This window comes from Mchenga conophoros, linkage group LG17 (assembly GCF_057382185.1).
Source record: "Mchenga conophoros isolate Kocher_MC1m ecotype Shallow Benthic linkage group LG17, M_conophoros_male_GT1.1, whole genome shotgun sequence".
NCBI lineage: Eukaryota > Metazoa > Chordata > Actinopteri > Cichliformes > Cichlidae > Mchenga > Mchenga conophoros.
The window spans coordinates 32,951,355-32,971,547 of NC_140542.1; the positions used below are offsets into that span (position 1 = coordinate 32,951,355).

The window sequence follows — 20,193 nt, forward strand, 5'->3', positions numbered from 1 at the left end:
TCCTCACAGAGGATTGGCTGCCTGGGGACCTGGCAGAAATATATAGAAATACTATTATTAAGCATAAATACTACATTTAGTAGAAATACTATGTTTTAGCACAAATACTATAAAAAGAAGAAAAACTATAATTTAGCAGAAATACTATATTAAGCACAAATCCTATAAAAAGCAGAAATACTATAATTTAGAACAAATAGTATAAAAAGCAGAAATACTATAATTTAGCAGAAATACTATGTTAGGCACAAATCCTATAAAAAGCAGAAATACTATAATTTAGCAGAAATACTATGTTAGGCACAAATCCTATAAAAAGCAGAAATACTATAATTTAGCAGAAATACTATATTAGGCATAAATCCTATGAAAAGCAGAAATAGTATGATTTAGCAGAAATACTGTATTTAGCACAAGTACCGAAAAGTACCAGAAATACTATGATTTAGCAGAATAGTAATAACTTATTGAAACACAAATGCACAGAGGGACACACAAACACAGGCTCTAATCCAGTCAACCAGTCTAACTATGTTCAATTTAAATCCTACAATGACATGCTGCCAAATAAGGGCAGGGTCCTCTCTCTCCCACTAAACACACACACACACACACACACACACACACACACACACACACACACACACACACAGGGAGAGAGGACTAAGTTTCTAGGTCAGCCTGGGAGCTGCTGAATTTGAATCCACCAATCAGAGAGGCTGTTTACGTTTTCCCGCCAAAACAGGTGCATCTTTTTACACACGCAGCACAGAGACATAGACCTGCTTCTTTCAGTTTATTTCACATAGTGAGGATTCCCCTCAAACAAATGACCATAATTTCCTAACCATAGGGGCTAGAGCGGTCATTCTTACACCGTTTTGTTCAGAAGAGATGGGGGAATCTTCAAGTGTTGACAATTTATCATTAAAATATGAATTTTTAGAGATATATGACATGGATGACTTGTTGACTTAGAAGCCACGAATTCCCCAATATGCAAATTTGAATACCTGGAGCCCACATACATGATTGGCTGGCTGGGAAGCTGTGCAGGCCCTGATTTGTGGATTTGAATTCCTCAGCCCTCAGATATGATTGGCTGGCTTAGAAGCCATGAAGGCCCCAATATGCAAATTTGAATGCCTCAGGACACATATATGATTGGCTGGGAAACCGTGCAGGCCCTGATTTGAAAATTTGAATGTCTAAGTCCTCACAGAGGATTGGCTGCCTGGGGACCTGGCAGAAATATATAGAAATACTATGATTAAGCATAAATACTACATTTAGTAGAAATACTATGTTTTAGCACAAATACTATAAAAAGCAGAAATACTATAATTTAGCAGAAATACTATATTAAGCACAAATCCTATAAAAAGCAGAAATAGGATGATTAAGCATAAACACTACATTTAGTAGAAATATTATGTTTGAGCAAAAATCCTATAAAAAGCAGAAATACTATATTAGGCACAAATCCCATAAAAAGCAGAAATAGTATGATTAAGCATAAATACTACATTTAGTAGAAATACTATGTTTTAGCACAAATAGTATAAAAAGCAGAAATACTGTAATTTAGCAGAAATACTATATTAGGCACAAATCTTATAAAATAGCAGAAATAGTATGATTTAGCACAATAGTAATCAGTTAAACAGAAAAATTGGAAAAGCAAAATGGACAGCTGAAAAAATGCTGAACATGCTGAGGGTCCCTCAAATATACTTGTTAAATGAAAAAATCAGCAAAAAAATGCACAGGGAGAGAGAAGTAAGTTTCTAGGTCAGCCTGGGAGCTGCTGAATTTGAATCCACCAATCAGAGAGCCTGTGTACTTTTTCCCGCCAAAACATGTGCCTCTTTTTACACACGCAGCACAGAGAGGCACAGGATTATTGCAGCCTATTTCTCATAGTGAGGACTCCCCTCAAACAAATGACCATAATTCCCAAACCGTAGGGGCTAGAGCGGTCATTCTTACACCGTTTTGTTCAGAAGAGATGGGGGAATCTTCCAGTGTTTACAATTTATCATTAAAATATGAATTATTAAAGATATTTGACTTCTAATGCACCATAACTGAGTAGAGCGAAGCAAAAACTGCCTTGACTTGCCCTCAAACAACGCTTTCTAACTCGAAATCTATTTGGAGTATCGATATCATTCTTTCACCGTAAGAGACAGCAGGCTTTGGTGAACAATCATGGAAATTTTCAGGTCTCTGTGGAAATCCAACAAAAAGTTATGACGAGAGAAAAAAGTGGTTCATTTCCACAGTTTGAAATCTGAAGAAATCTGAGCGAAGGACGAATTTCCTACCCTCAAACAAGTCCAACTCATTTCAGAACGGTAATAGGTGAGAAAGAAATTCTTGAATTGTGAGCGTCAGGGGTGTCTGAAGATATTCGGGGACAAGCCTCATGTCTTAACTTTGCTTCGTTAAGGAGATATGACGATTCGAATATGCCTCTCATTACAGAAATCCAGCGGTGATTTTGAACAAGCTCTCCATTCACTTTATATGGAGAGTTTTCTGACCTTGTGTTAGTCTGAGGAGATTTGCAAAAATTCTATAAATCCCACAACAATGATGGTGACATTTTCTGAAAGCCAGCAAAAATACCTACGTTTTGATGTATAATTTGTGGAAGTTGAGTGAAAATTGAGCAAGTAGCAGGAAGTTGTTCGGACATGAAGTGAAAATTGCAAAACCTTCAGTGGCACACTGGAAGCCAAGAGCATAGCAACCATAACAACACATGTATTTTGTGAAAAATCACAATTTTGCAACTCAAAACTTTAAGAGGCATAAAAGTAAAACAGTAAAAGATTTGAAAAAGCTGAATCATACCTGAATAGCCCAATAATTTGTGAACATTTTAAAGTTTGAATGGTTGTTCTAGGTGAAAATATGAGGAAGTAGTTAAGTTTCAAAAACAAGCAAATTTTAGCAGAATTGCTGAAGTTTCCCATTCATTTCAATGGGACAAATTAAAGGAAAAAAGCTTAATATTTTAAAAAGTATAATAGTTAAAAATAGCAAAAGTCATAGCGCACATTAGCAGAAATAGCAGAATAGTTTAAAATTTGAACGGTGAAAATCGGCTGAAAATTGTGGAAGTAGTTAAGTGCCAAAAAGTGTACGGAAGCAACTAGAATAATAACTAGAAAAATTTGCATTTCCTGCGAAAATGCAGTGTGGATGCTTAAAGCTGAAGCTGTATGCAAAAAGTAGCTGAAAAAGCTGAAAAGTTGCAGAAATTGTAAAAACTTTGCAGAAGCAAAGGAACTTTGCTAAAATGGAATAACTTAGCAGAACTGCAATCACTTAGAGGAAACTGTAAAGCTGAAGCTGTCTGCTGAAAATAGTTGAAAATAGCTGAAGAAGCTGAAGAAATCAAAGTCAGTGTTTAAAAAGTTGTTGAAATTTTAATAACTTTGCAGAAGAACATCAAGTTAGCAAAAATGTAATAACTTAGCAGAAATGCAATAACTTAGAAGAAACATAACAATTCAGCAGAAATGTTGTAGTTTACCAGAAGCTACAACTTAGCAGAAATGTAATAATTGATTAAAAAATTAATAACTTGGCAGAAATATTACAACTTACCAGAACTGCTATAATTTTGCAGAAATGTAATTATTAGGAAAAAAATTTATACAGATAACAGCTGAAAACGATGAAGTAACCTCAAAGTTACTTGTTTAACTGTGAAAAATGACCAGAAACATTAGAAAAGAAAGAAAACCAATTCAATTCAATTTATATAGCGCCAAATCACAACAAAAGTCACCTTAAGGCGCTTCATAGATACAGAGAAAAACCCAACAATCATATGACATATGACCCCTATGAGCAAGCACTTTGGCGACAGTGGGAAGGAAAAACTCCCTTTTAACAGGAAGAAACCTCCAGCAGAACCAGGCTCAGGGAGGGGCGGCCATCTGCTGCGACCGGTTGGGGTGAGAGAAGGAAGACAGGAATACCAGCCAGCAGATAAACTGATGTGAAACAAAACCAAGGTAAAATTGCAGAATTTACACAGTTGGTGAAATGTAAAAATGGCAACATAAAAACCCCAAACAAACAAACAAAAAAAAACCAAACAACATTTAGTTAATAAATGCACAAGATGATTCGATGATAAATATGGTACCAATCTACAAAATACTGTCGAAATGAAGTCCACATTGTGATATATTTCAGGTGTGGAGAGTCACACAGCTAAACAATCGATGTGCATATTTAAAGAATCAAATAAAGAACATTGTTGTGGAATAAATTACAGTGAATAATAATCACTGCCCTGCGTTAGAGAGTGACTTATGATGAGGTATTAATTGGCTTAACTTTACCTCTAACAGCTTTTCAGATAGTGCTGTGACCAGGGTGAAATCCATCATAAAGTAACTGTAAACAGTAGAACCATTAGCATGAATGTTATGGTTCTACCCTGATCAAAACTCAAGTCTGCTGTTTGACCTGATATAAAATGATAAAGAGGAACACATATAAATGACCTTTATGAACTTTTCAAAATGACTTTATATGTCTGACCCATTATCTATATATATTAGAGCAGATGTGGAAAACCACTGTTAGACCTACTCTATACTAACACAAACACAGTCAAAAATTCATTGCTAGTGTGACATGTGGTCCTTTTTGCCTTTGACCAATGATATGCTGGTTACTTGGACCAGTTTAGTATTTGCTGTCACAGAGGAATGTTAACCATAAATCCAAAAGACAAAACTGAAAAAATATGTTAATTGCAAACATGTTTTTGCTTAGTAAGAGGATTGAAATTACATGGAAACTGTCACCTTAAAGCCTCATTGTAAATATCATCACAAACAGATGTTTTCCACACGGTTAACAAAGCTCCACCACATCCAATCACTGCATATAAATCTAAAAGAAAACAACAACAAATAAAATGTAATTAACACAAGTGAAGTCTAAGGAGCTTGGAAAGAAAAGCGTCTGGACTTCTTTGAGTTCCTTGAAGACGTTTCACCTCTCATCCGAGAAGCTTCTTCAGTTCTAAGGGTCAATGGTGGAGAGTCCCAGATTTAAACCCAGTGGGAGTTTCCCCCCAAAGAGGGACAAAGAACCCCCTGATGATCCTCTACCTAATCACATGAGCCAAGGTGTGAAAGTGGGTGTGGGTCCCAATCAGCCAGGGTTTCGGGTGAGCTCATTGTGAAACCTGGCCCCACCCTATCATGTGATTTCCCGAGGTCAGGAAATCACCCACGCCCACTCCCAGGATGTGAGTGGACGTTACGGTGTCTGGGGAGGGAACTCAAAACTGGATTATAGATGGCAGACAGTTGGTGTCATAAACCACCGCCTCTGTTTAAAGATGGTCGCTCACAGTGGACGTAAATGGCTTCTTTCACTCCTCCATCTGTCCAAAATGTGAACATTGGCAAAGACTGACCTTTGTCCTTTAGATGCAGATGAACTGCTGAGTCTTGTCCCGTGGAGGTGGCTCTTCTATGTTGTGCCATGTGCTTGTGAAGTGGCTGTTTGGTCTCTCCGATGTAGAAGTCTGGGCATTCCTCGCTGCACTGTACAGCGTACACCACATTGTTAAGTTTGTGTTTAGGAGTTTTGTCTTTCGGGTGAACCAGTTTCTGTCTGAGTGTGTTACTGGGTCTGAAGTACACTGGGATGTCGTATTTGGAGAAAACTCTCCTGAGTTTTTCTGATACACCGGCTACATAGGGGATGACAATGTTGTTGTGTCTGTCTTTCTTATCCTCCCTCGCTGGTGTCTGATGTTCTTTTCTGTGAAGCTGGAATGCAGGCACACTGGACGAGCTTATTCTAAAAAATACAGAAAAAGGAACATTTTATTTGTGTTAAGGCCTAAAAACTACAAATAAGTTATACAATGAACAATATTGAAATACCTTATAGGTGCTGCAGGCCATATAACCAGAATCCAGAGCAATCTCACACTCACATGATGGTGAGGAAAGACATGAGCTCTGCAGTGAGGTTTGAATGTCTCAGTTGGAACACTGAAGAACTCAGAAGACAGCAATACCTGCACAGAGAGACAGAGTAGAAAAAGCATAGATTTGTAATCCATAATGTGAATTAAAACTCAAAAAGTGTCAACAAGTATAATCATTTGAGTGTGGAATTATTTATGCAATAAACAGGATTTTAATTAATTAATTGAATTAAAAAACACTGACATTTGTTTTTTTAAATCAAAGATAAAGAATCATACCGCTCTCTGCTCTGAGGATCACTGAGCATCTCTGACAGGAAATACAGTTTCCTCAGTATGAGTCATCATTGATGGTCTCAGAGGTGTGTAGTGTGGCAGCATGATGATGGTCTCCAGATCAGGCAGGAGGTCAGGTGATGGGTGTGTCATCTTCTCCATTGAAGACACACTGGTATGGCAGTTCATAACACAGCAGTCTCCTTGTGGCATGTAGTTATCTGTGCAGTCCAGCACTGATGGATCAAGTTTGGCTCAGCAGTTCATGAAGATGGTGTTAAGATGTTGTTGTTTCAGCTGAGGATGGTGAAGTTTGAAGGTTTTGCCACAAAGGAGACTGTGCCGTGTCTGAAAAAATATATCTACAAAACAAGTGCTTTTAACACCACCCACCCAGCTCAGCCCCCAAGTGTCTATGTAATGCTGGTATGGGGTGTCGGTTACTAAGTCTAATTAGTACATAGGGGATGACAATGTTGTTGCATCTGTCTTTCTTATCCTCCCTCGCTGGTATCTGATGTTCTTTTCTGTGCATCTTTGCTGACTTTATAAACGCCCAATTAGGATATCCACACGTTTTGAGTGCTTCCTTTACATGTGTGTGTTCCTTCTTTTTCCCTTCAGGCTTAGAGGGAACATGTTCTGCCCGGGGGGGGGGGGGGATGTGTCCTAATTACTCCAAGTTTGTGTTCCAGAGGGTGATGGAAGTCAAAGAGGAGGTACTGGTCCGTGTGTGTGGGCTTCCGGTAAACTTTGATGTTGAGTTTGCCGTTCTCTTCAATGTGCACAGCGCAGTCCAGGAAAGGCAGACAGTTGTCCTTTGTGTCTTCCCTGGTGAACTTGATGTTTTTATCCACGGCGTTAATGTGCGCAGTGAAGGATTCCACTTCTTGCCTTTTGATTTTGACCCAGGTGTCGTCTACATATCTCTACCAGTGGCTGGGTACTCTTCCTTTGAAAGAGCCAAGAGCCTTCCTTTCCACTTCCTCCATGTAAAGGTTGGCTACAACAGGTGACACAGGGGAACCCATGGCACAGCCATGTTTTTGTCTGTAGAAACCCTCGTTGTATTTGAAATATGTAGTGGTGAGGCAGAGGTCTAACAGTGTGCACATCTGATCGGGTGTGAAGTTGGTCCTGTCTTCCAAGGAGCTGTCTTCTTGCAGTCGTTTTCTGACAGTCTCCACTGCCTCTGTAGTGGGTATGCAAGTGAAGAGAGAGACTACATCAAAGGACATCATGAGAACCTTCACAGACATGACACAAGGGAAGACTTTTGATTTAATAACTAAGCTTAAAACAAGTGTTACCTTTGAATATTTGTGGGAAAAATCTGATGCTACCCCAAGAATACAAAGCCACACTGGAAATGATGACAGGCTTGCAGCCCTCTGTCTTCCTGGAGTGAGGTGCCCGATCAGTAGAAGTGAATTGACAGAAGTCAGTGTCTGTAAGAGTGGCCAAACACTGATACTCTGTCCACTTGCGTAGAGTCTAAGAAGCTGGAATGCAGGCACACTGGACGAGCTTGTTCTAAAAAATACAGAAAAAGGAACATTTTTTTTGTCTGTAGAAACCCTAAAAACTACAAATAAGTTATACAATGAACAATGTTGAAATACCTTATAGGTGCTGCGGGCCACATAACCAGAATCCAGAGCAATCTCACACTCACATGATGGTGAGGAAAGACATGAGCTCTGCAATGAGGTTTGAAGGCCTCAGTTGGGACACGGAAGAACTCAGAAGACAGCAATACCTGCACCGAGAGACAGAGTAGAAAAAGCATAGATTTGTAATCCATAATGTGAATTAAAACTCAAAAAGTGTCAACAAGTATAATCATTTGAGTGTGGAATTATTTATGCAATAAACAGGATTTTAATTAATTAATTGAATTAAAAACACTGACATTTTTTTTTATCAAAGATAAAGAATGATACCTCTCTCTGCTCTGAGGATCACTGAGCATCTCTGACAGGAAATACAGTTTCCTCAGTATGAGTCATCATTGATGGTCTCAGAGGTGTGTAGTGTGGTAGCATGATGATGGTCTCCAGATCAGGCAGGAGGTCAGGTGATGGGTGTGTCATCTTCTCCATTGAAGACACACTGGTATGGCAATTCATAACACAGCAGTCTCCTTGTGGCATGTAGTTATCTGTGCAGTCCAGCACTGATGGATCAGGTTTGGCTCAGCAGTTCATGAAGATGGTGTCTGAAAAAATATATCTAACAAAACACGTGCTTATAACACCACCCACCCAGCTCAGCCCCCAAGTGTCTATGTAATGCTGGTATGGGGTGTCGGTTACTAAGTCTAATTAGTGCATCAGAAAGCGGGGGCTACACCTAAAGCCCACACTTTTTGATGTCTTTGTTTATTAGCAGCTTTTTCCAGCTGCTCAGAGAATTCTGACTTGGCCTTTATCCACCCAAACCCAAACCCACCCGGATAAAGGCCAAGTCAAACTCACACACCATACCAGCATTACATAGACACTTGGGGGCTGATCTGGGTGGGTGGTGTTAAACTGTAGTCGGGAACTTTCAGAAAACTATCCATTTACTTCTAAATCAGTTTTTATACATATTCTGTAAGCTGTACTAATGTTTTTCTCTACATAATGTATCATTATAGACATCTCTGGTAGCCTAAAGATAGTTTATAACTTTTGACATTTTTTACCTGTAAAACATGATAAGCAAAAACTCATTCATCACAAAAACTTTTGATTCTACAAAAGCTACTATAATCAAGAAAATATAATTGTCTGTATTTATTCATGTGACCCATATTAAATACCTGCATTTATGTGGGATTTATTTATTTACTATTTCATATTTTCAAGCCCTTGGAGGGGAAGATCTCGTTTGTTGAGCTACATACGTCACAGTAAAAAGATTTAGTCATTTAAAACATGAGAATAAAAGAAATGATGTTGGTTTAATAAATGTTGCAGCACATTTTAGATCAGAGGTGCATGATAGCAGATGTTCTCTGCTCTGCATGAAGTTCAGCAATGATTTGGTGAAATGATTAATAACATTGCAATAAGAAAGGGTCTTCTTACAGACAGAGTAGGGAAGACAATTTTTTCAATGAAAAATATTTTTCATGCTCTACAATCAGTAAACTCTGTAACAAACATGATCTGTAATTGTTTCAAAACTCACCAGACGACTTCATGATTGGCTCGAGGACAGGACACAAAACACAGGGTTGTGGTAACTGTAATATGATCTCAGAACACCTGAATATAGACATTTCTGTGGCTGAGAAATAAAAATGAGGTCAAGCAGGGTGTTCTTGTCTGTAGTGCCAGAAGTGATCAGCTGTGAATACCCTCTCGACTGAAACTGCTCCAGAATCTGTTTTCTTCCACTCTGCAACTGGTTCTCATTAAAATCTCCACACACAATTATTGGGTGACAGTCCATTATTTCAAGTGAATCTAAAAGACTTACCAGGTTTTGCATGAATGGTGTCAAACTGTAGTCAGGGGGTCTGTACACAACAGCAATGAGTGCAGGGAATGGAGCCTGAACCTTCAACACTAAAAACTCAAGATCAGTGACATTATGTAGATACTGTTTTACCTGAACCTGAAAATGATTCCTCAAATACACAACAACTCCCCCACCACTTCTGCTGGCCATGTGAGGAAAGTTTGTGTAGGACACATGTCTGTTGCGTTTGAACATGGTGTAGCCATCCAAATGAAGACTGTCTGCAACAAAGGAGCCTTGAAGGTGAGACTCAGTGAGACACAAAACATCTGCTAAACACATTTCATGATGACTCTTGATGTCACTGATGTGAGATGGCAAACCCTCTGTATTGTGATGGATCAGTGTAAGAGTCTCAAGTCTGCTGGCTGTTTCTCTGACCTGAAGAAGAGGCATCATTTCCTCAACACTGGCTTGTCTCATGGTTTGGAGTGCTGCAGTTACCTCGGGATTGGCGTAAATCTTTTTCTCATCCAAGTCCTGCAAATAGAGTCCACTGAGAGACGTCACCCTGCTGAGAGCAACATAAGCCATACCTGGTTCAAAAATGTTCTTCATTGAAACTACAGCTGTCTGTGTTGTAAGACCCTGAGTTTTGTGAATTGTGCAAGCGAATGCTAGCTTTACAGGAAACTGTCTGCGTACTGCTCCTTTAAACTTCAGACTCTCCTCTGCTCTCTCAATGTAAACCAGATCATCAGAAGCTGCATTAGCACTGCGGTTGTGTCTCATAGGCTGCCGGTTGTCCATCCTGAGCCCCAGTTTAATTATGTGTCCATCATTTTCAGATCTCACCACCTTTATCAGTATACCAAAAGCACCGTTGACTAAACCGTTTAGTGTGTCCAAGTTTCTGGTCAGCATGACTCGAGCTCCTTCAGCAACATTCAGAGTGTCAGGTAAATCATTTCTCCCACCTGTAAATGGTTTGTCTCTTCGTTCCATTCTGCCTGTACATTTATCCTTCTGGAAATCGTCTGCATTGATGATTATGATGTTTGAATGAAGCTTCTTCAGGGTATCTGTGTTGTGGGATTCCACATTCTTGTTGGTGGCATAAATGTGTAAGACCTCAGTTGGACATTCTTCTGGTGCAGTCACAGCCTGTGACAACAAATCTCTGTCGCACTGAGAAAGCTCATCTGTCTTTTCTTTGACTCTAATCCTGTTCAGCATCTCTGCAAAGGCCACATCATCTTTCTGACGCATGATCTCGGTTAGAGTGATCATCTGAAAATGTTCCTGCCATAGGTCAATCTGTTCTGGATCGTAAACACAGAGAGGTTTAGACTGTCGCACTGGTGGCAGCTGGTAAAAATCTCCAACAGCTAAAACTGACATTCCACCAAAAGGTCTCTGAGTGCCTTTGATTTGTTTCAGTCTTGCATCCACATAAGCAAAAAGGGGTTTTGAAACCATTGAAATCTCATCAATAACAATAATTTCAGCATTCATCAGCTCAGATCTGACTTCATCCAGTTGGTTACCAAGTCCTTGAATGGGTGGTTTCAGACTCCTGGGTAGTTTCAGTAGAGAATGTAATGTAGAGCCATTGATAGAAAAAGCTGCTGTACCGGTAAATGAAGTCAGTAAAACAGTTGGATTTGATATGTCAGCTTCTTCTGCATTAGCAGGCAGTCTGCTCAGGATCTTTGATGCTTCAGAATGAATACACTTAATCAGATGTGACTTTCCAGTTCCTGCACCACCATTGATATAGAAGAAAAATGGATCTGGGTTCAAACCACAAACTCGCTGAATACACCAGTCTCTTATGGCATAGAACACGCAGGCCTGCTTCTGGTTCAGATTCTGATACATTACACGTACCACGGCTGGATCTACTGCAGGTTGTTCTCTGACGGCTCTGATCTTTGTTACAGCATCAGACTGACGACTGTAGTCGGGGACATTCTCCTGTTCGTTCTCATCATCAGAATGTCTCTCAGGAAGATTCTCATCACATTGCAGCCTCACAACTTCAGATTCAGGAGCAAGATTACACCATTCATCAATCACAACATCCCTATTTTGTTCAAACTCTTCCAGTGCACTCTCAATATCCTCAGAGTTCTTCTCATACTTGTCTTTATTTCTTTTCACAACCCTTTTCACAGACTCACTGTGGTCTGAACATGGAAGTCGTACAAAACCTGAGTTGTAGAAGGACTGATAGGTTTGGAACCCTTGTGGTTTCAGTTCCTGCTCTGATCTGTGTGGAAGGTAAAGTCTCAACAGTCGACCATAATATTGCTCAGGATCTTTTTCCTGTGAACAGTGGTAATATCTGATTATAGCTGGTTTATCATTCTTTCGCCTTTGTACAAATCCAAGCTGGTTTAGAAGAGGAAGCACATCTTTTCCTTCATTTGGACCACTCACCAACCTGCACAAGGCAGCAAAATCAGCCAGTGACATTTCCTCATATTCTGGGGTCTCAGGTCTGCATTTGTATTTATCACTCAAACTTGTCATCCAAATATTACAACTGTCATGTGTTGTGGTTTCCAGGAAGCTCATGGGCCGACTCATTTTTACTGGGTTATCATCTGTTGGTACAAATACAACACTGCGGGAACATTTTTTCATTTTTAGGCCACAGACTCGAGTCACACACTCCTGTGCGCTGATTTCTCTCTTTTTTGAGTAAGCCTGCATCACAGCTCTCATTTCATCACACTCATTGACGGTGTTCTTATCAGAGTTGTCAATAACTGTCTTCAGGTATTCAGAGAGGCCAGATTCTTTCTTTGTTATATATTTACAGAGGTATTCTATACATGAATAGGCATTCAAAATGAATGAGACATCTAAATTAGAGTTCCAGGCTTCAAGCAGGTCTGGGTTGTAATTGTTGATCCAACACTCATTTGGGTCACGTTTCAGAATCAGAGCTGTTTTCTTGTTTATGTCTTGGAGGCATTGTTCATACTCATTCATTGTTAAGTTGCATCGTGACAGAATCTGCTCTATGGTGAGGGAAGCAGCTTCAGGTTCCTTCAGCAGGTTCAACAAAGGTCTGAGTTTGGCTTTTGCAGCTTCAGTGTCTGAATCCTCATCCTGTCTCACAATCATTGTTCTTGTGGCTGGTGGTTTGGGAAACCCAAATCTACAACCAGAGTTCACACTCTTAAAGCATGTCTTTGTGTGGTTCTTGCTGTGCTTTTGTAGCTCAGTGACTTTTTTGTGCAGTTCAGGTTGTTTGTCTGGATCAGGGAGTTGAGCTGAGATGTATCTGTCAACAAAGTCACAGACAGTTTGGTCGTCATCCACATCTGCTTCTACCTTTTCTCGAATCCACAGCAACATGTGTATATGTGGACTACCTCTGTGCTGGAACTCAACTCTGTAAAAGTAATCAATTATCTCACCAAGGGGCTGTGCAGGAGAAAAAAGCAAATCTCTGAACAAAGCCTCAACACGTTTATCAAACATTCGCATGGTGGTTACTGGATTTGATCTTAGAATTTCACACTTTTCTGACCAGTCCAGGGCTTCAAAATCAACCTCTTCACCTTGCTGTCTCTTTATTGCTTGAATCACTTCAGGCCATCTCATCTCAGCAGCAGAGAAAGTGACAAAGAACTGAGGTGTTCCTATTTGGCGAACCATGCTGAATAGATCTCTGGTAGTTTTCTGCCAGTAAGCTGGAGTTCCTCTGAGTGGCTGCATAAATCTGATTGCATCTTTATTTCTTACCAGCTTCTCTACTTCTGTCTTACTTTGTAACATTCCTGATGTGATTTTGCGTCCATCTTTGGTCATAGTTTTACCTTTCCTTAGCTGTATCGTCATACTGGAATTAGCCAAGTGTATTTCAGTGACAAACTGTGAGAAAAACAGGTAATTTGTGTCTTTAGCAAATCTTGCATCAATGTTGAAAAGCCTTGATTTGAAGTAAGCACTTGGTGTGAGTTTAAGACGTCTCTTTTCATCCAGTGTATTCTGACCAGTAGGAAACTGCACAGGAAATGCCATGGCTTCCAAATGAGGAGTTCTGAAGAAGCTAACAGGATTGTTTCTTTCTGCAGGAGCCACACAATATGTGTTATCAGTGAAACAGAGAATCTCTTCTGAAATGTCTACAGGCTGCAGACAACTTTCTAGAGCAAAACCTCCATTGTTCAAATCACTTTCTGGTTCATCTGGATTTTGTTCCTCTGGTTGTTCATCACAGGATTGCATATTAATATCTTGGTCACTTTGAGACTCACTTTCACACAAAAGGGCATCTTTTTCATAGTTGTCAATTTCCATTAAATCTGCTTCATTATAATCATCACTTGCCATGCTGGCTTCATCACTGCTGTCATCATCAGGTAACGTTGGATCACAAAGCAATGCATCATCTCTGATAATAATATCTGTGTACTGTGGATGAATTTGTTTCAGTTTACGCAGAGCTTGAATGAGTTTAGACCAGGTGACAGTCTGGAACAGCTGATGGCCTTTGTAGCACAGTCGTCTTTTCAGCTTTATCCTCATGATCTGTGATTGGCTTCTGATCCTCGGTAAACTGTCAACTGTTTGTTGGACCTCAGATGGTACACACACCACATTACCACGTATGAGTCTCTGTCTCCCCTTTGGAAGAGGAATAATCTTAGCAAATGGTATGCATTTGGCAATCAGATGTCTCTCCAGAATGTTGAGATCACAAAGTTCAGCTGGAATATCCTGCAGTTCTAAACCATTAACAGCAGCAAGCCTGGGCATGCATCCACTTTTGAGGGAACTGTGACATGTGTGACAGATATACTCTTTTTTTCTCTCAACAGGAAAGCTGCAGTGATCATGACATGCTTCATCACACACATGAACAAATTTACCAGTTAGGCACTGATGAGCTACAGTCTGGTGTTTTGAGTAATTTTCTCTTTTGCAGATTTTCACCTGATTAGGAAAAGAAGCTTTTAGACAAACAGTACAAACATAAGATGGTGCTGACTTAATGTTTGATCTGAAACGAGATATGGCCTCATTCATTAAAGTGTTCTCTGGATGACACTGTAAAGTCTCAGCTGGTCGATGCATCTGGCGATATTTCCGTTTTATATTCATTGCACATCTGATATTATGCATCTGTCTGAAAGAAAAACCGTTCCAATATTTTACTCTCATTCGTTCTCTCATATTGTCCTTGTGTTGTTGCTGAAATTGTTTTTCTTCTCCATACCGCTTTGTCATATAAGATCGTTTTTTCTGTTTAAAATCTTCGCTTTTTTTATATAGGTTATATACATATGACCTCATGTAAGCTTTATGTTTCTCTCTGAATCCAGCACAAGTTCTGTATATTCTTCTTATACGCTCTTTCTGCTTTTCTCTGAATATGGGAGACTCTCTATATGTTCTTGTTACACGTTTCTTCTGCTTTTCTCTGAATATGGGAGACTCTCTATATGTTCTTGTTACACGTTCCTTCTGCTTTTTTCTGAATAGGGGATTGTCTTTATATGTCCTTATGACACATTCTCTTTTTCTCTCTCTAATTTTAGCACTTTCCCTATACATCTTTCTTAAATGTTCTCTCTGTTTCTCCTTATAGGTAGCATTTAATTTATACAATTCATTTTTGTACATGCTCTTTTTCTGTCTGTGATCAGGATCATTACACTTCTTAGTTGAGTTTTTTTTCTTTGTCTTGAAGCTTTCATCAAACCTGTACATCTGCCTTTCTTTCTTCTTCTGATTTTCCTTTCTCTGTGGTACTTTTTCTTGGGCTAATAATCTTCTCCTTATTTTTCTCCTTTGCTGTTTATTATATTTCAGCAGTTTATCTGAGAGTTCCTCTGTTATATTAGTTAAACAGTAGGCAGTGTTTGAATCATTCTGAGGAACAGAATCTGATGTTACCTGCGTTTCTCTCACAGAGGATGCAGATGTTTCTTTTTCTAAATACTCAGAAGGAAGATGGTTGTTTTCAGTAGCAGCTGTCTCATTTGAATAATCCACTCTGGATGATGTCACTTCAGTCGTTAAAGTGTCTCTCACAGTCTTCTGTGTCTGGTCAGTAGATCTTTGGGAGTTTATTTCATGAACGGCTTCATTTAAAGCTGGTGCTGTAACAGTTGTAGCTGTTTGTCTGTATTCGGTGGTTTGATTAGCATCTCTTTGGTCAGCAGCGTTTTCACTGTGAAACTCGATGGGCTGTAGCTCATAAGTGCAGCTTGGTGCGATGCTGAACATTCTGTACAAACGTTTGATCCTGTCAATCATGTCATTAAGACGTGTGAATTTCAACATAACTGCAGTTCCACCACTTACACTTAGCGACAATGGCATACCAGTAGACTTACGTGGGTGAGGATCAAAATATGCATATTCACCTGAAGTCAGCCTGCTAACAGCGATGACTGTTCCTCCCATGACTAGCAAAGCATAGCGAACGTCTGAAGCCAAACACTGTAATCCCTGTTCAAGGCTCGTAAAGTGATCTGTACCATCAAATGTGCCGTAATGAGCAAACTGAGACATGTCGACTTGATACTCGTGTGTGCGGCTGGTAACAACTGAGGGAAGTTCATCGCAGGCTAGAAACACACTGTTCACAAACCTCAGTCTGGCATCTGAATAGACGGCATGGCCTTTGTCCAACACACGGTTTAGATCTGCTCTGGTAATAAATTCATCCTCGTGTAAGAATGACAGGAAAACCAAGCTGTTAGCCATGCATTGCTGATTCCGGTACTTTCCATACCTAGGAGCGGCCTGGCTTCGGGAAGCACAGACGCTACTCACTCGTGGACTTTCACTGTTTGTAACCTGTACATGAGACTGTCCTGGAGCTTGTCCATCATGCTGTGTTTGTACAGTTAGCTGGGGTTTAGTCTGGATTACCTGCATAACTTCAGGCTCTGGGACAGACACTGAGGGAACACTTCTTTTTACTACATCTGCATAAGACACTGTGGCTGTCTCTCCATCATGCTGTGTTTGTACAGTTAGCTGGGGTTTAGTCTGGATTACCTGCATAACTCCAGGCTCTGGGACAGACACTGAGGGAACACTTCTCTTTACCACATCTGCATAAGACACTGTGGCTGTCTGAACACTGCTCTGCACTTCTGTGCTGGGAAAAGCTGAAACACACACCTTTACCTGCTCACTGCTCTGAGAAACATTCACCTGTTCTTTCTGCTTTTGCCATCTAAGCTTCTGGGACTGCGACCTTTGACTTTTTCTTGGCATTTTGCTGAAGTACAATCTGGAACTTATATGTGGTTATACACAAATATAAACAAAACTGAACCTTGAAACACAGAAAAACTTATAACTCCTTAAGTTACTGTTAAATCTGAGAAATGTACTATTATACTATAAAATGTTTTTATGAATATATGAATAGATGTTAAAAAGCTGCTTTGTACTCCAAACTCAAAATAAAGGAAATTCAAAGTTCTCTGGAAACAATTTGGTGCGTTTTATTGTACCTCTTTTAGAAACGGGGTTTCTTCAGCTGGATGTTCTGCAGCAGTCAGGAAACAGGAAGTCTGGGTCCTCAGGCACTTCTCGATGACAATACTGACTGAATACTTACACTGAGTGACAAAATGGGTTAGTCCTTAAATAATAATACTATAAACTTGCAGTCAAATGTTATAGCCAATGAAACAGACTAACAGACTGGATCTGATTTATTATTTATCTGAATGTATGTATTACAAAATAACCAGATTATCTTATTACAAATAAACTTATAAAAAGGTGATATTTTATACAATTGATCAAAGTAAGCCAAACTAGCAGTCCAAACTAAAGTCTAATGCAAAATTAAAATGACAAATGTAGGGCTGTGTAAGTAGTTTCTACTATAAGTTCTACTGTACTGTAATTCTACTACTGTATATTCAACTTGTAATTTAAAGCAAAATGACTGAATGTGAGAGAGCTTAATGACAGGAAAGAAAGAGCAGTGAGAGCAGAGATCTCTCAGAATTCTGTAACAGATAGATCAAGTTCTGGTAACTTGGATTTCTGAAAATTGGATTCTGAAAGGATTCTCAAAACTTGGATTCTCAAATTAGATAGAGCAGTAGAGATAGAGGGATACAAGATGGAATGGCTTTCAAATTAGATAGAGCGGTAGAGATAGAGGGATACAAGATAGAATGGCTTTCAAATTAGATAGAGCAGTAGGGATAGAGGGATACAAGATAGAATGGCTTTCAAATTAGATAGAGCGGTAGAGATAGAGGGATACAAGATAGAATGGCTTTCAAATTAGATAGAGCAGTAGGGATAGAGGGATACAAGATAGAATGGCTTTCAAATTAGATAGAGCAGTAGGGATAGAGGGATACAAGATAGAATGGCTTTCAAATTAGATAGAGCGGTAGAGATAGAGGGATACAAGATAGAATGGCTTTCAAATTAGATAGAGCAGTAGGGATAGAGGGATACAAGATAGAATGGCTTTCAAATTAGATAGAGCAGTAGGGATAGAGGGATACAAGATAGAATGGCTTTCAAATTAGATAGAGCAGTAGGGATAGAGGGATACAAGATAGAATGGCTTTCAAATTAGATAGAGTTGGGAGAGTGATAGGATAGACAGAATTGCTTATAATGATAGAGAGAGAGAGGATCTTCTGCAGCAGGTCACCTGTAAGACACAAAAGGCATGGAATTAGTCATATTTCCAACATGCTTGGATTTACCATATTCTTCAGACTATATGGCACACCTAAAATCCTGTCATTATCTCAAAAACATACAATGTGCCTAGCGTATCGATTCTGGTTATGCTTACTGACCTCAAACGGGATTTCTGTGGTACACAGCGCTCAAAATTCTGTCAAATATTTTAGTAAGACTTCGTAAGCTACAAAGCTGCGCTGCTTGATGTATTGTCAGAGCATTATGGCTACCATAGTCAGGACCCTCGCAGAGTAATTCGTACGGTGCTTCAACATAACATTATGGTGTGTGTACAAGGACCTGGCACGTGCTAAGAGACATGCTTAAGAAGCAGATTTCAAACTGATCAACCCATGAAGAGTTTGATGGATTTGTGGATGAGGAATGAACTGAAAAAGTGAGTGTATTGTTCTGTATTTTATGTGTTACAACTGAACAGTGTTGAGAGTTGTTTGTGAATGACTTGAATAAAGTTTGACTTATCTGACTGTTTGTTTGGCTTAATCTGCCTTAAAAACAGGCTTGTTTATTGACATTATGCCTTATAATCTCAAAAATACAATACATGTAGGGCTTTAAATACTAAAGACTTCTACAGTAAATTATTGGACTGAACAGAATGACAATGTTTAACAAATGATGGTGGAACTGTTATAAGGACATTTTTACATTCTATTAAAACAATAAACTAAGTCTATAAACTCAAACTAAGACGTGCTGCTACAGTAACTTACTGTAAATATTAAATGGTCCAACAAAACCAACACACTGAGGTTACAGCAGACAGTTTCAGGTCACTTTGTATGAATTTTGGCAAAATGAGAAATTTGGAGACAGCTAGTTTCTACACAGCAGTTTCTACATATTTCAGTCACATTTGGGGCATGTTTGATACACAGCAATAAGCACTACACTAAATCTATAATAAACTTATCATAGCTGATATAAAGGCCTAATTAGCAAAATTTAGTATGATGATCATTTCTTTGTAGATCATTTCATGATAAAAAGAACAGAAGTGAGTGCTGTATCTGAGCTGTTGCATGTAAGATCTTAGCTGGAGATTCCCACATTTCTTAAACAAACAAACAAACAAACATGACTTTCAGACACAGTTCATCTTTTGTAAATTAGGGCAGGATTATTTTCAAAAAACAGCCTTGATAAAAATATCAGGCCACTATAAAATGTCTTATGTTTATATCCCACCTATATTTTGCAAGTCATTATGACAAATTACAAAAAGCAGTTTTTAGGCAGTGATTTAAGGGAAGAAGCTTTTGAAATCCACAATGCCCTACCACCAGTGGTCTCAAACTCTGGTCCTTAAGGCCTGGTGTCCAGAAACTTTTCTATGTGTCCCTGTTGCAACACACCTGAATAACATTAGTAGGTCATTAGCAAAACTCTACAGAACGTGACTGCATGCTGAGGTGGTAATTCAGCCATTTGATTCATGTTATAGCAGCTCATGAGTGAATGAACATGATGCAATGAAAGTACTTTTAGAAGTACATTTTTCCAAACACTTAAATTACTTAAATTTGAACAGTCTTCGGGGATGCCACTTCAACACAGTCAAATTCTATACTCTCACTAATGACCTACAAATGTTATTCAGGTGTTTTGTAACAGGGACACGTGGAAAAGCTTCAGGACACCGGCCCTTGAAGAGTGGAGTTTGAGACCCCTGCCCTATGTGAATATTTAATTGTCCCTAAACTGCTAGTCGTGAGCTGCTCTAATGTGAAACAAACACATATAGTTCTGTAAAGGTTTACAAAGAGATT

At 39.2% G+C, this 20,193-nt stretch overlaps 1 protein-coding gene across 1 annotated transcript; it reads right to left on the reverse strand.

Moving 5' to 3' along the window:
* Positions 1 to 9,618: 9,618 nt before the first annotated feature.
* Positions 9,619 to 16,954, reverse strand: LOC146555770 (uncharacterized). The gene is made up of 2 exons (XM_085251093.1): positions 9,854 to 16,954; positions 9,619 to 9,761 (listed from the first exon to the last, which is right to left on the reverse strand). Exons 1-2 carry the CDS (start codon positions 16,952 to 16,954, stop codon positions 9,753 to 9,755), a joined length of 7,110 nt encoding a protein of 2,369 aa, XP_085107219.1. The 3' UTR covers positions 9,619 to 9,752.
* Between the last annotated feature and the right edge of the window lie 3,239 nt (positions 16,955 to 20,193).